Source organism: Olea europaea, chromosome 10 (genome assembly GCF_002742605.1).
Source record: "Olea europaea var. sylvestris chromosome 10, O_europaea_v1, whole genome shotgun sequence".
NCBI classification, from domain to species: Eukaryota; Viridiplantae; Streptophyta; class Magnoliopsida; order Lamiales; family Oleaceae; genus Olea; species Olea europaea.
This window is the reverse complement of record NC_036246.1, coordinates 36,263,772-36,280,269: the sequence shown is the minus strand read 5'-3', so window position 1 is coordinate 36,280,269 and position 16,498 is coordinate 36,263,772. Positions and strand designations below refer to the sequence as shown.

General features: G+C 33.9%; 1 protein-coding gene across 1 annotated transcript; it reads right to left on the bottom strand.

The window, feature by feature from the left end:
* Window positions 1–638: 638 nt before the first annotated feature.
* Window positions 639–2,828, bottom strand: LOC111402046. Its single transcript, XM_023030087.1, has 2 exons — window positions 2,469–2,828; window positions 639–1,592 (listed from the first exon to the last, which is right to left on the bottom strand). Exons 1-2 carry the CDS (start codon window positions 2,737–2,739, stop codon window positions 1,279–1,281), a joined length of 585 nt encoding a protein of 194 aa, XP_022885855.1. The 5' UTR covers window positions 2,740–2,828; the 3' UTR covers window positions 639–1,278.
* Window positions 2,829–16,498: the final 13,670 nt, after the last annotated feature.

The window sequence follows — 16,498 nt, the reverse complement described above, 5'->3', positions numbered from 1 at the left end:
GAATTTGACCATTTTTTTCGTTGAACAAAGGGTACGAAATCAATCTGAGCCTTTTATATCTTTTATATTTTTCTATCTCAACGTTTTCTTTTCTTTGGATTTATTTTCTGTTAAAGTCAAAGCAATTTCTTAACCTCGATGCATATTTAGTGGTCCTTTAATAGTTGTCGCCTGGCTAGGTAGAGCCAATATAGGGGACATATTGTCCTGGTGGCTTCTTTCTTACTATGCAATGACATAACTAAAACAAAGACACCTAGGAATGAGTCACTTTGCACATGCTAGCCATTCTACACTTGTGGGGATAAAGAGAGAATTAAAAATCTTTCGAAACTTCAAAATACTCCGTATTTTTTTTTTTTGAGGAGAGCATTACCATATTATTATTACACATACTCCTCAAGCATTTGATTTTCTCTCCCGACAACGTATCCCATATTAATCCCGTATTATGGGAAACAAATCTTCTCTATAAATGATCGAGCTTTTAGATGATGTGGTTTACTCAAGATGAGAGCAAGTCAAATTATTATTTCAGATCTTGTTGTCACCCATTTATGAAATTGTACGTGTCAGACCGTAATAAAAATAAAAAAGAACTTGGTTCGTATGTCAGGGTTTGAAGAAAAAAGCTTAAATAGATAAATTCATCTCGTCTCTAATAATTTTTTAAGACAAAGTGGTTCAACATATATTAGCCCATAAACTGATAATAATTCAATTGCTCTAGAAAGAAAGGCTGGTTATTTTCCCCTTCCTAAAGGCAACAAAATGACAAGATTTTGCAGAATAATATGGCCTTTGTGTTTTAATGTTACCTTGCTTGGAGCATCAAAAATGGGCTTATGTCTTCTTTCTTTGCAGAATTGCCTAATACATGGTTTTTAAAATGTTCTTTACTACCTTTCTAATGTTTGGAGCTTCAAATTGCTCACTTTTTAGACAAAAAGTGTCCACTCATTCTTGTTCTAAAACACTTTACAAAGTAAATCTTTATGCATATACACACATATGTAGACCCCAAAAAAGAATGAGCTATATGGAATTGAAAAGATACTTTAGAGAGAGGAAAATGGCTGTTGGACCAACTCACTTGTCAATTTTCGATAAATCTTTCTTCTTTTTTAGAGCAAGAAGCGTCTCAAATGCATGTACATAATATATATATATATATATATATATGATTGCTTTAAATTCACACTTAGAAGCAGGCCCAACAGGTAAAATGTGCACGTAGTGGAGGAAAAGCTCAAGGGTCTCTTTCTGCACAAAGTCCCTTTATTCTTTGGTCCTCTTTCTTGTCAGACTTCTTATCCATCCATGTTTAATCTTTACTCCTTTTAACTTTATGCTCACATGACCTTTACTTGACTTCTTCCATCTGATGAGCTGGAATAGATGTCCAATCCGCTTTTGCCACCTCAGCATCGGATGCAGTTTCGAGTGTTCGACTACACTCTTGATCTTCTTGACCTTGCTCAAGTCGTGATTCAAAGACATGTCACATTGCTGGCCAAGTGATATTTTGGAGATTGGATCCTTATCCCATGAAGGAACACCATTGTTTTCAAACTTGATTGATATGAAGGAATCTGCAATGCCCAAAACTTATAATTAGAACACATATTGGATAATGGAGACATGATTTGGTGTATGTATTAATTTCCTTGAGACATGCCGAGGCTTGAACTCACAACTTTCATCTTTTTAAAGTGAACAAGAGGTTGTCGAATTCCAAACTATTTTTTCATTGCCAAATTTTGTGTTTTATGTATCATAGTACGTTCAATTTCCTAATTATTTTGAAATGCTTGTTTGGTAATGTGGAATGTACCGCAATAGGCTATATGTATCATTGTGTAACACTTTTATCATAACAATCAAATATATACTAAATGGGTATATATTAAAATTATTTTTTTTAACTCCCTTAGCTAGATATTATTATCTTAAGATTACACTAGAACAACAAATTGTATCTTATTTTCAATAAGATTTACTAAATAACTCCCTTCTTTTCATTTAGTTCAACGCTCCGTCTTATGCCACTTAGATTTCTCCACATAACTATTCTGATTTCTTGATTTAATATTGACTTCCATACCAAAATTTCATCAATAAACAATTCTTGATCCAATATTGTCACCAAAATTAATTCATGCAACTATCTATTTGTACTTACGTTCATGCAATCAAAATCACAAGAAAATTTCTAGTACTCTCGAAATATGAAACTCAGTCTTCACTTCCACTATTATCCATTCACCTCCTACGCTCTATATGTATATATTAGAGTGTACGCGCAAAATGGCATTAAAGAGTAGGAAATGAACTCTAATCTAAACTTCTCGACTACTTAAGATCTGTAATAAGCCTGTGTGTACACATACATATACATACATTAATACACACACACATACACATCAGGATGAAAATAATTTAACTGCAGAAGAGAAGTGCAATCTAACCTTCTTGACTTGTAGAGGAACTGAAATAAGGCTGGGATTTATGCTGTCCAAAATCAAGCCTATTGAGGAGACTACTCAGAGCAAATAAATTTGAGAGTGATACAGAGGGCTTTCTGTATGTGCTACTATAAACGCTGTCACTGCCTTTTAACTTTGATTGCTTTGAAGCTAAAACTAAAAGCTTTTGATTCAAACATAGAGCACATACCCCTATAACAACCTCTTTTGGATGTATATAGCACCCTGTTTTGTCATCTCTATATTCATTCATTTTACTATTAGTTGAGAAGCAGCTATGGAGGGATGTGGGGAAGAGAACTAAAATGAGAAGACAAGAAAAAAATATGTCTGCAGTGTGTGTGAGAGAGTTCTGATCAGTCTATCTCTATATATATGCATATGTGCGTGTATATTGAGGCATGGTCCAGGTCCACTAATGTGTGTAATTTTAGTTGGGTATTTAAATAGTCATCCATATGATAACACTTATACTACTATGACCACTTGTTGGCATTGTAACTTTAGGACTTCATATTGTCCCAGGGCACATTTCCAAGTGGTAAAAGGGGAGGGTGAAGAAATTCAGCTTTATTTGAAGCTGCTGCATCAAGGGTTCGAATCCTGAAATATGGATTTGACTCTTGGGTAAGTGCAAGTGTACAAGCAGCCTTCCACCCTGTACCCTTGGAGGCATAACCTGCGATTTACCTCTCTCGCGATACTTCAGGGCAGGGCTGTTGGGAACCCTCAAGGTTGGAGTTCAACCTTTAACTTTAGGACTTCACATTACCTATGTACTTTTTTACAAATATTTTGATGTACATTGCATTTGAACAGCTCAAGAATAAATTTGTATTGTGTTGGACTGAGGTTACGAGGTCAGACAACTAGTTGATTGTGGTGGAACATTTTTTTTTTCGAATTTGTTTAATTAGGCAGCGCACCTCCTGCCTTCTTCTTTTTTGAGCCGGCCCGTGAGCCACATGGGCCAGTTGAGGCTCGACACGACACCTTAGTCGAGCTAGATCTGCTTGAGCTTTTTTCGGATCGAGCCACAAGCCAATTTGCCATCTCTAGGTGTGTTTTAATAAGGGGGCTTTTTTTTTTTTTTTAATAGTGATTTTTTTGAAGAATGAGTAGTTAAAAAGAAAAAGTTTTGAGTTTACGTGTAAAATATTTTATTGTGTGAATATATGACTGAAAATGAGTTTGAAAAAAAAAAAGAGATTTGATTTAATGGAAGACAAACAAGAACTTAGTTGAACGAGTGTCAACTTGTGGAAGCATTATTTCTGCTTTTATTTTGTTACAATGTCTATTTGGAAACTGATTATTAAGAACAAGGTAAAATATGATGTGGTAATCTAAGCCATCAACTTGCAATTAGGCTCAATTCAATCCAAATAAAGAGGTCTAGGCCTGCCCAAATCTCACTCAATGACCTAGTAGTTTGTCCACTCCAACTAGCCATGGTTCCCTCAAGAATTTGCATAAATTTAATTTCTTAACCTAAAAGACATTTCACTAAGAAATGGGTAATACTAAAGAGAGGAAACTATTGACATTTGATTATTCACATGAACAAACTGCCTGCAAGTGAAATGTGGATTTTCAATACATAAAAGTAGGATTTCTCTCTTCAAACAGCCATCCCATATTGGAGGCAACAACACCAAAACCTGCATCCCCCTTACACCAAGATGAAGATTGCGCATTTTGTTCAGTCGAAAACAGATACTTCAGCTTGTCGGAGATCTTCCATGGATCTTATCTTGTGTATTCCTTTGAGGTGCTTCGCCAGAGAACATCCCATCACAGACCTTAAAGCATCGGGGGTTTCATCAACATCAATGTTACCACCGATTCTGATTCCCGGCTCGTTAGGTGCATCAGGCTTATCATCACGTTCAGGCCCGTTTTAAAAATGTGATCCTTGAAATGCATTTGTAGCCATATTAGTAAACATGCTTGTGATATTGGCAGGAAGACCCCCCATCCCCCTCCAGATCCGTGAGGAAACTCAGAACTTGAACCCTGTCCGTGGAAATAGGATCACGTAAGTTTTTAAGTGATTGATTATGGGTAAAATACAATGGTAGCCATGAGACTATATTGTTTCAAGTTGAAAAATTAAGTTAGACAATTTGGTTTCTCCATCCAAGTCCATTACTATGACTAACGAAAAAATTGCGTGGCAGTATAGTTACTTGTCAACTAGGCTATGGATAAGGATGGAATGATCAGTGTAACAATGTTCAAGTTCAATGACCAAATTGTAATAAAATCTCAGCAACAAGAGGAGCCCTAAAGAGGAAGCGGCAGGAGCACTCGACCCTTTAGAAATGAACAGATTATGTTCTCTTACTTTTGCCAAAACCCGAGGAGGAAGTTTTGAATAGGGATAGAGAGGTGTGAGAACTTTTTCCCTTACTTCCAGACATGCTGAGCTCCACATAGAGTCCAATGAATAACTTGTAAGAAATGAAGTTTAGTGACCAACGTAAGATTTCGCCAAAAAGTTCCCACATTTTTAACCAGATTGATTTTATTGTGAAGAAAATTTAAGAATTCAGCAGATACACAAATGCTGTTGTCCAACTGCATTTGAGGCACAAAATCTGCCGTCTTCCGTGGTGCTTGAATAATGCAATCAAATCTTCAAGACAAAATGAGAGTTATTTTGTTGCAATGAAACTGTGGGAAACTTATTTCTTAAATACCATCATTAGACTCAATTTTTCAGTATTCATTATCTGTATAAGTAGAATAAAACTCCTCTGTTACCAGCATTATTTTATTTTATTTTTATGATGAGGGAATCCGCAGCTGCTACCATTTGGGTGCGTATTGGGTAAACTCTCGAATTGACACAATAGCCTGCAAATCACGCCAACTAGATAAACTGCACTAGGCAAGTTCGGTACGACAGGCTCGACCGAGAAAGTGTTGGTAGGGGGAATCGAACTCGTAACCAAAGGCTTCCGTGCTCACCTACTCCACCAACTCGGCCATCCCATGAGGGGCACTCTTTTTCTTTCCTTTTTCCTTCGGTGGAGTGGGAAGGGTTGCAAAACCAGTACCTGATCCGGTCCTATCCTTTGTTGCTCTTCTTTTTAGTTTCTGTTCAGCAACCTGGAATTTCAAATGACAATAGAAAAACATTATAAGATTATAAAATAACTCCAGAAGACAATAGTCTCAATAATATTCATTAATTAACCCAAATATTTTCTTTGATATGATCATTGTTAGAATCCAACTGCATCGCTGCCAAAAACGTAACAAATTTTTCTCACAATTCACCAAGGTAATTTCTGTTTGTTTCAAAATATATGGTGGTGAAAGGGTTGTTTAGTAATGAACAAACAAAGATGAAGTTAGAATGTTTAAATCGCTTGAGTGTAATTAAACTTTACAGAAGTAGAAAAGAAGTACAATGAAGGTGGAAAACGATCTGAAACAAGTGATTACACTTCCTCCATAAGTCAAAATTACCCTGCAATGGTACTAACGGTTCATTGCACTTGTCTTCCAAGATATAACGAATTCAACTTGTGGTAAAAATACTTTAAACTACAAGCAACAGTGAACTCGAATGGAATTTATGCGCTCTTCAAGGAAAAAAAATAAAAAATGATTTTTGGAGAAAGAGATTTTATGCAATACTCAATGTAATAGTGATATATATTTTATTATTATGGATGTCCAAAGGGTCCTATTTATAGAGGATGAGGGGTTGTGGGTGAAGCGACGTGCATCCAATCTTACAACTTTATAAAAGGAAGCATCACTTGCTGTCGCTGGGCTCTTGCTTGAGCGCTAGTATCAAAATTTTAACAGAAACATTTCGTTTGCTTGTCGCTCGAGCTATAGGCAAGCGACGAAGTTACGAAAAATTTAGACTATTTTTCTTCCAACTTTGGATTGCAATTTCTCATTCATCCAGAATTGCTTTCGAGATTCCAAATATATTACGATGATCTACTCAATTAGTAGGACAAATTAGTCTATTAACATTTGTAATTTGACTATTAGATCAAGTCCAGATATTTGGTCGAAATTGACATGAAAGTCAATTTTTTCCACTTTTGTACTAAACCAATTTTTCTCAAATTTAATCTAATTTTCAACAATCCCTCACATGAATGGAAATTCGAATATGCATATGCAACGTAAAAATTTATGATGCATTATAGAGAGAGAGAGAGAGAGAGAGAGACGAAAAATATTGCATCAGGTAAAATAGTTTCCAACTTTGAACCTTTCTTAGTGAAATATATGTCTTACTTGGCAAATTGGTGAATATGATGTCTTGAACCATTCAGCTGTTAGTATAAGTAAAGACGACAATACTCATATAGTTATCTTTCCTAATTCGTTCATGGTTGTCATAACTTGATTTATTTTAGCCCTGAATCCAAAAAGCGCTCTTGGGTTCATAAGTGTTTAGAGAATTTTAGTCTCGAACAATTCTAATTGAACTGGCCACACTTCATACTTACATAAGTGACCTCTTATTAAGAGTATTCTGTCCTACTCTTTTGGACTTAATCAAGATATAAGAATAAAAGAGTATGTTAACCTCTGGTCACTATATAGAAAGCATTTTAATATCATAGGAATGAATTAGAAAACAATTCCCTAAGTGTTTCATTGACTCCTCATAACTTAATTATTCCTTTGAACCAAAATCTCGGGATCTCTAGTCAACATGGTAAGGTTACCACCACAAATATTCTTATGTAGTAAGCTTTGAGCACATTCCATACGATAGGCAACGTACTTGATCTCTAGGCAAGCCTTTTGTAAGTGGATTTGCGATATTCTCCTTTGATTTCATATAATCTATGAAGATGATGCCATTAAAGATTAGTTGATTAATGTTATTGTGTCGGTGACGTATATATCTAGACTTATCATTATATATGTTGCTTCGAGCCCTTCCAGTATTCGATTGACTATCACAATGTATACTCATTGTAGGCACTGGCTTGGGTCAATATGAAATATCTTCCAAGAAGTTACGAAGTCATTCTGCTTCTTCTCCAACTTTGTCCAAAGCAATGAACTTAGATTCCATCGTCGATCAAACTATACACGTTTGCTTTGTTGATTTTCATGATATTGCAGTTTCACCAATGAAAAATACATAACCACTAGTAGACTTGCAATCTTTCGTGTCGGATATCCAATTCGTATTACAATATCCTTCCAATACCGTTGGATATTTTGAGAAGCGTAATTCATATGTCAAGATATACTTCAAATACCTTAGAACCCTTGTTAAAGGCTTCCAATGATCATAGCTTGGATTACTAGTAAATTTACTAAGTTTATTCACTGCAAAAACAATGTCCGATCGAGTGCAATTCATAAGATACATTAGATTGCCTATCACCTATGAATATTTTAATTGTGACACAGATTTACCCGTATTTTTTACTAAGTGTAAACTTGAGTCAATAGAGATTTTTGCAGGACTTTTCTCAAACACGTTATATCTCTTAAGTATATTCTCAATGTATTTAGATTGAAAAAGTACAATTTCTTCCTATGTTCTAGAGATCTTGATCCCTAATATTACATCAGCCACACTCATATTTTTCATATCAAAACGTATTGTTAGCATTTTCTTAGTGCTTAGCATCATTTCGTAACTAAATGTATAGACATACAATTATATAGGCATTTGGTGTATGTTTTATGTATACACATTTATCACACTCGTTTATCTTAAATTCGTTTGACAAAACTGTTTTGTCAAACTTTTGGTCCATTTGTTTAGGAGCTTGTTTCAATCCATATAATGATTTGTCGAGTTTATAAACCTTTTGTTTGTAATTAGGCTATATGAACCCTTCGGATTGTTCCATGTATATCTCCTTTTCTAACTCACTATTTAGTGATGCTGTTTTCACATCCATTTGATAAATCTCAAGATTGTTATTGCCACAATTGAAAATTTTGATATTTTGAAATATCTTCATGATTGATCATCATCTTGAATATTAATACTACTCTCTTGATGCACCCATATTGACTCTCATGTCATAATTTATTGCAACAGATCGGATTGCTTAACTTCTATCGACTTTTGAACATAACATTGAATTTAAATTTATAATTATCATTTTTGAGAAATAAGTACCATTTCGCCTGTTAAAAAATAATGGTAATGGAAAAGAAAATTATAAAAATATATCAATGTAGGCTTGAACACGAAATTAATCTCGCTGTCCTCAAATGTTACTTGCCTCATTTCCAATGCTTTTTAAGAATTTTCAGCAAATAGTTTGTAGATTAAACAAGTCTTGATAAGAAAAACACCAAAAAGCAAATGTGTTTTTTCACAATGAACAAGTAAAAATGGAAGGATTATGTGATAAATTTTCTCAATATTGAAAGTATATTTGGGGATAAATTTTGATGGAACTCAATGTATCTTTCTTGCACTTGGATCACCTATTTATAGGCCTTGGCAAGTTTTTCACGAAATTGTACAAAAGAAGGATGAAAAGCTAACAATTTCAAATAAAAAATGGTCAAAAAACTAACATGACGGTTAGTTTTGACAACCATGCGACCGCATGGGCTATAGCCATGCGGTCGCATGGTTATAGCATCGCCGAAGGGGAGGGCCTCATACGATTGCATGGGCTTAATCCATGCGGTCGCATGGTTAAGCCCCCCTCCTTTTTTTCTCTGATTTTTAACAATAAATTTTCAATAATCCCCCACTTGTTCAAAATCTATTTTAATCACATAATCAAATATCAACACTTATACATAAGAAATAGATATCTTTCGATTTGAATCTATTCATAATGTAAATCTCATAAAGTATAATCAGAATTCCAGATGGCTAGTGTGCCTTGAACTAATTATTCTCTGTGACAATACCGATGAAGTCACACACACAAGTGTTAAGCTTTTCACTAGTTCTAGTAACTCGCTTAGTGTTAATATGGCTTTGCACTAATCCTATTTCATTGAACTTTTAAAGAAAGAAAACTCCAACTCTCTAATGAGGCGGCACCACCTCGAAGTTCACATAGGTGAAATTTTTCCAGTATCTTTGTTACTTTTACAGATACCTGTACTCCGTATTGAACTTCATTAAGAGTTTATTTTAACTCATCCCTCCGATAGTAACAACCAACACTATTTTTCAAAGATAGTATTAGATATATTTAATAGTGTTGAATTCATTCACTTATCGAATAACTTGTTGGTACCTCTTGAACCCATATATATATACTGGTTTAGTATATTTTAGTGAGGTTGCAGTTATTGGTGGATCTATTTGAGAAGTTTTAATCCCATTTTACTTGATGTTGATCTCACTAACTCTTTTGTGAGAGGTTTTGTAAATGGATCGACTAAGTTTTCACTAGACTTAACAAATGTAAGAAAGATTACTCCATGCTCGATTAATTTCCTTACATACTCGTGTCGTAGACTCATGTGTTTAGACTTTCCATTATATACTTCGTTATATGCTCGAGCTAGGGTGACTTAACTATCACACAAGATAGTTATAGAAGAACTATCATTTATATCTAAAGGTATTTCGTATAATAAATCTCTTAGCCATTCAGCTTCTTTCCTAGTTTCGGCCAGTGCTACAAACTCTGATTCCATAGTTGAATGAGTAATACAAGTTTGTTTCTTAGACTTCCAAGAAACTGCACCTCCTCCAAGAGTGAATATCTAACCTGAAGTAGATTTATTCTCTCCTGCACTCGATATCCAACTTGTATCAGTATATCTTTCTAAGATTTTAGAAAATTTTGTATATTGTAACCCAAGATTTTTGGTAAGAATCCTACCGATGGCATTCCAATGTTCTGAACTTGGATTCCTAGTAAACCTACTTAGTTTACTTACAGCAAATGCTACATCAGATCTTGTACATTGTGATGCGTACATAAGACTTCCAATTGCACTCGCGTATTCTATTTGTGCAATTGCTCTACCTTCATTTTTTTATTAATTTAATACTTGGATCTATAGGAGTGTTAGCCTCCTTAATATTCAAATGTTTGAATTTGTTTATCACACTCTCAACATAGTGTGATTTGCTTAATGTAAAATCCCCACTATCCTTTTTTACTTTGATACCAAGGATAATATCAATTTCTCCAAGATCCTTCATTTTGAAAGTAGAGGATAAAAATAATTTTGTTTCTTTGATTCCGTCTATATTATTGCTAATGATTAGCATATCATCAACATATAGACATACTAACGTGAATATATTATCATTCACTTTCGTGCAGAGGCATTTATCTACCGAATTGTGATTAAATCCATTTGACATTATTTTAGAGTCAAATTTCTCATGCCACTTTTTGGGAGCTTGCTTTAGTCCATATAAGGATTTAATTAATTTGCACACCTTATGTTCATTTTCCGATAGAACAAACCCTTTTAGTTGTTCCATATAGACATCTTCTTCGAGATCTCCATTTAAGAACGCCGTCTTGACGTCCATTTGATGAATATGTAGATCATAAATAGATGCTAATGCAAATAAGATCTTGATCAAGGTTATCCTAGCTATGGGTGCATATGTGTCAAAGTAATCAATTTCTCTTCTTTGACGATACCCTTTAGCCACGAATCTTGCCTTGTAGGTATTAAGAGATCCATCGGAGTTGTATTTCTTCCTAAACACCCACTTGCAACCAATAGCCTTAGATCCTGCTGGCAAGTCAACTATTTCCCAAGTGTTATTTGAAATAATAGAATCAATTTTGTTGTCTATGGCTTCTTTCCAGAACATACAATCTTTAGATTGCACCGCTTCCTTATAAGTTTTAGGATCACTTTCCACTTGAAAAACAAAGGGAATTATTCTTACAACATCCTTCCTATCTCCTTCCACTAAGTGAAAAGAAATAAGTTGGGGATCTATTTCATCTGATCCTAAGTTCTTTTCTTTTCTAGTTCTTTTACTTTTTCGAGGTTCAATTTCAATATCTTTTATGGATATCTCTTTTGGTGAGCTTCTAAAGATTGAAATATTATGATTTCAGATTTCCTAGCCACCATTATATTCTCAAAGTATTTCACATCTCATGATTCTAATATAACATTTGTTTCTAGATTTAATAATCTATAGGGTTTGCTATTGAGAGCATATCCCACAAAAGCACATTTGATACCTCTAGGACCTAACTTGATTCTCTTAGGATCCATATTCTTACAAGAGACAAGGCATCCCCACACTTTAAAATAACTAATATTTGGTTTTCTATTTTTCCAAATTTCGTATGGAGAAATTTTATTCTTTTTCATAGGAATCATATTTGTCATATGGCAAGCACTAAGTAAGACTTCACCCCATAGATTAAAGAATAATTCAAAATTTAACAACATTGCATTTATCATTTCCAAAAAGAGTTCTATTCTTTCTTTCTGCTAATCCATTTTGTTTCGGTGTTCTAGGTGCAGAAGCTTGATGTATTATTCCATTTTGTTCACAAAACATGTTAAATTCATTAGAAAAATATTTCACACCTCTATCACTTCTTAAAGTCTTTAATTTTCTTCCTAAGTGATTTTCAACTTCAATCTTATAAGTCTTAAAGGCATTAAAGGTTTCATCCTTATGTTTTAATAAGTACACATAGGCATATCTAGAATAATCATCAATAAAAGTAATAAAATATCTATTATCGCCTCTAGTTAACATTCCATTCAATTCACATATGTCGAAATGAACAAGTTTAAGTAATCTTGTTGTTCTTACTACGCTATGAAATGGCTTCTTAATCATTTTTTATTTAACACATGTTTCACATTTTTGCAAAGTTATCAATATCACATTGTATTAATCTACATCTAATCATTCTTTTCATAGTATTAACTCTTATATGTGCTAATCTACCATGCCATAAATTAAATGAATCAGTAATATACGCAAAAGATTTAATTTTATTCAAGTTATCCTCAACAGTACATAGTTTGGTCATTCCTTCGGTAGAATAGCCCTTTCCAACAAAGTGTCTATTATGGGTTAATACAAGCTTTACAAATTCAAAAACAGATTTAATTCTAGGTTTTTCCAAGAGTACACCACTTGCTAAGTTTCTATTCATTTCCGGTACATGCAAGACATTTGTCAAAGTGATTTTCTTTCCCGAAGAGAAAATGAGTTCCATATTTTCTTTGCCAATCACTTTTGATCTTCCTTTATTTCCCATTTGTATCTCTTGATTGTCTTCAATGTCATGATAGGTTTTGAAGAGAGACTTATCATAACATACATGAATTGTAGCACATGTATCTTACCACCTGCCCGGAACCTTGCCTTGGATTGCATTGATTTTGCTCACCGTGGCGATAATCTCATCAACGGAGTTCACTTGTCCTTCCTTCTTTTATTGTTTCCTATGTCTATAATCTTTGGCATAGTGTCCCGATTTTCCACAAACATAGCAAGGTCCTTTGACTTTGTTTTTGAACTTTCCTTGATCCTTTCTAGGACCAAGAAATTTTCCTTTCCTTTTAAATTTGTTGGAGTTGTCCACATTGTCCACGATATTAGCCTTTGAAGGGCCTTCATAAGAATTTTCAATCTTATCTCTTGCCCTTGATTTTTCCTCAATACGAAAATATTTTTGTATATCTTCCAAAGAAAAGTCTTCGAAATTGTGAAGAATTTTCTTCCTATATCCTTCTAAGAACCAGGAAGTTTAGCAATAATTGCTCCCACTTGGAGTTCGATTTTCACCGCTTTCAGTTTATTTACAATTATTTGTAACTCATGTACTTGAGGCAATAATGGTATATTATCCAAAAATTTGAAATCAAAATACTTAGATATTAAGAACTTTTGGTACCTTCCTCCTCGGCTTTGTATTTGCTTTCTAGCGCGTACCAGATTTCTTTTGCCGATGTAGTGTTGGTGTAGAGATCATAGAGGCGATCGGATAATGCATTTAGGATATGGCCACGACATATCAATTCGTCCTCTTTCCGTTTCTTCCTTTCTATGCGAATTTCTTCAGTATCCTTGTCAGTTGCATGGGGAATGGGCTCCAATTTTGGATCAAGTACATAGAAGATCTTTAAGGCCATTAATAGAAATTTAAGTTTGTCTTGCCATCTTGTGAAATTTGCACCATCGAATCTGTTCAAGCGTACCAGGTCTTGATTCATCATTTTGATAATAGCAAGTGTAGATTCCGTCTCCATTGCAATAATAGTAACAAATAACGTTTGAGATTGTTAAAAAATAATGGCAATGGAGAAGAAAATTATAAAAATATATCAATGTAGGCTTGAATACGAAATTAATCTCGCTGTCCTTAAACGTTATTTGCCTCATTTCCAATGTTTTTTAAGGATTTTCGGCAAATATTTAATAGGATTAAACAAGTCTTGACAAGAAGAACGTCAAAAATCAAAGGTGTTTCTTCACAATGAACAAGTGAAAATGGAAGGATTATGTGATAAATTTTCTCAATATTGGAAGTATATTTGGGGATAAATTTTGATAGAACTCAATGTATCTTTCTTACACTTGGATCACCTATTTATAAGCCTTGGCAAGTTTTTCACGAAATGGTGCAAAACAAGGATGAAAAGCCACCAATTTCAAATAAAAATGATCAAACGGTTAGTTTTGACAACCATGCGACCGCATGGCTATAGCATCAATGGGAGGGCCTCATGCGACCGCATGGGCTTAATCTATGCGATCGCATGGTTAAGCCCCCTTTTTTCCCCTCTAATTTTAAACCATAAATTTCCCACACCGCCTCTACCTGATTAGATCAGTTTATTTTTTTTTAGCACGAAACCAACTTGATGAGAAGCCTAATACATCAATGTTCACGCTCACCATCTATATCTTATCAAACATTACATTATTGTACTAATATTAACTTAAAAACTGATGTGCATGAAAATCAAAGTGAATTAAGAAACTTCTCTCTTTCAAGGAATGTTACCCTTATTTTTCAACACTTTCAAATTTGTTCCATGTGCCCAGATGTATTTAATAAGATGATTTTTGAATATTTTAGGGTGTTGAAAACAACCCAATTTACGTTGCTGAATCGAAATCGCTGTACATCACAAGATTCTTGAATTAAATTAATCTTTTTATGCAACAATTCGTTGTATTATATTTATTATTAACAAAGCAACTCACAATATTATTTGTAACAAATTAAGTTAAAACCCAATGTTTCAAATTTAATTAGTGAAAAAAATAAAAAATAAAAGTGTTGTTCGCAGTGTTCCCCTATAAAACTATACTCATAATTCAACTTCGGTTTCTTCTTGAGGAATAATACCGGACATAGTCAGGGATAATGTCAATAGCACAAAATTGTTCGTTTTTGTTAGAAAATCATACTAAGAGAGTTCATTACTATTATGTCATTGTTTGGTGTAGATTAAAATTTAACAAAAATTTTAAGTTAAAATCAACAATTAGTTTTAATCACATATATCATAGAATCCATAACTTTTTAGTCATATATTTCATCAACTTTTATTAAAATCTGATTTTATTTATTTTTTAATCTACACTCAAATGGATTATATATCATTTTCTTGTATCCAACATAAACAAGTGATTAAAAGTTGCCTTTGCTTATCATGGGAGCAATTAACTTTTTCTTATGCCCATTTGTACACTTGCTTAGAGGTCTGATGCGAAAGTTCAAAAGAAACATTATTTTTTGGGAAAAATTTATATATCAGGTGTAAAATATAGGTCAGTTCGTTTAAATTTTCAAATCTCAAGTGATAACTAAATAATTAATAATATTTTATTAATTAAATATATTAAGGTCGCGATTATACAATTAATGGTCATAATTATATGCTTGTAGGTCAAAACTTATTTATTGATCACGTATTATTAAATTAATTGGTCACAAATTATTTTTTATTACAAATTAAAAATATTATAGTTTACAAATATTTATTGATTACAAATCACAATTTTTATGGGTCACAAATTTTCAAATTAGTTGATTACAAATATATGTCAATCACGAATTATCGAAATTTTAGGTCACAATGAAATAGTTGGTTACAAATAATCCAATAGTTGGTCACGTACACCAAACACTTCACCCCACCCACAATCACAATTTACTATCAATACTTGGCCACAAATCAATCACGTAGATGGTCACAAACACCTAAATAGTTGGTCGCAAATAATCTTCATCCCCCACCATCATCGTTACCACCACAACCAATACCAACACCACAATACTTCCATCAACACAACACCATTGTCATCAACCATAACACCATCATTGCCGTCGTTGACCACTACCGCCCTACCAACATTGCCAACATCACAATTGCCTTGCCACCACCGCCAACATCAAAACAACCACCACCTAACTACAAACACCATCACGATTTGCAAACCACCATCAACTACCCCCAAAACTCTTGATTTTCACCACCAACACTACCACTACCTCATCACCAATACCCAAAACAACCTACAATAGATCGAAGGAAAGAAACTCCATGTCACGACCACTACATGGACAACTGTAGCTCGCAGATTAGTGCATATAGCACCACTGTCGCAACGACGACTGGGAAGAAACCACATCCACGTCGTTGCCATCCCCAAAAATCACATCCACTACGAACAGCGACCTATAGCATGCAGAGTAGTACATGAAGTTGCACGCAATGTCATTACTCACAAATCTCATTGAGGAAAGGGAGAGAGAGGGAATCCACTTTGACTTCGTTCAGAGAGAGTGGGGGGAATAAAATGATTTAGAGTTTGAAAGTGAGTGGTATGAGTGTTTGGCGGGTGTTGAATTTGTAATATAATTATTAATACTAAAATGTTAAATTGTCACCTAATTTTTGATTAAATATACTTTATATCTGATTTTTGAAGTGTGAACTTTAAATACATGCTCTAGTATAATTTTCACTTATTTCTTTTCTTCTTATACTAATATTTTTCTATGTGTCTTATGGGCTATTTTGGAAGTAGGGAATATTTATTCAGCCCTTGTTTAAATAGCAAT

Excerpts from the sequence above, each read along its gene's own strand:
- LOC111402046 (XM_023030087.1), bottom strand. The coding sequence starts at position 2,739 with ATGAATGAATATAGAGATGACAAAACAGGGTGCTATATACATCCAAAA. Across the intron at positions 1,593-2,468 it reads TTCCTCTACAAGTCAAGAAG|ATTCCTTCATATCAATCAAG; the intron begins GTTAGATTGCAC and ends TGGGCATTGCAG.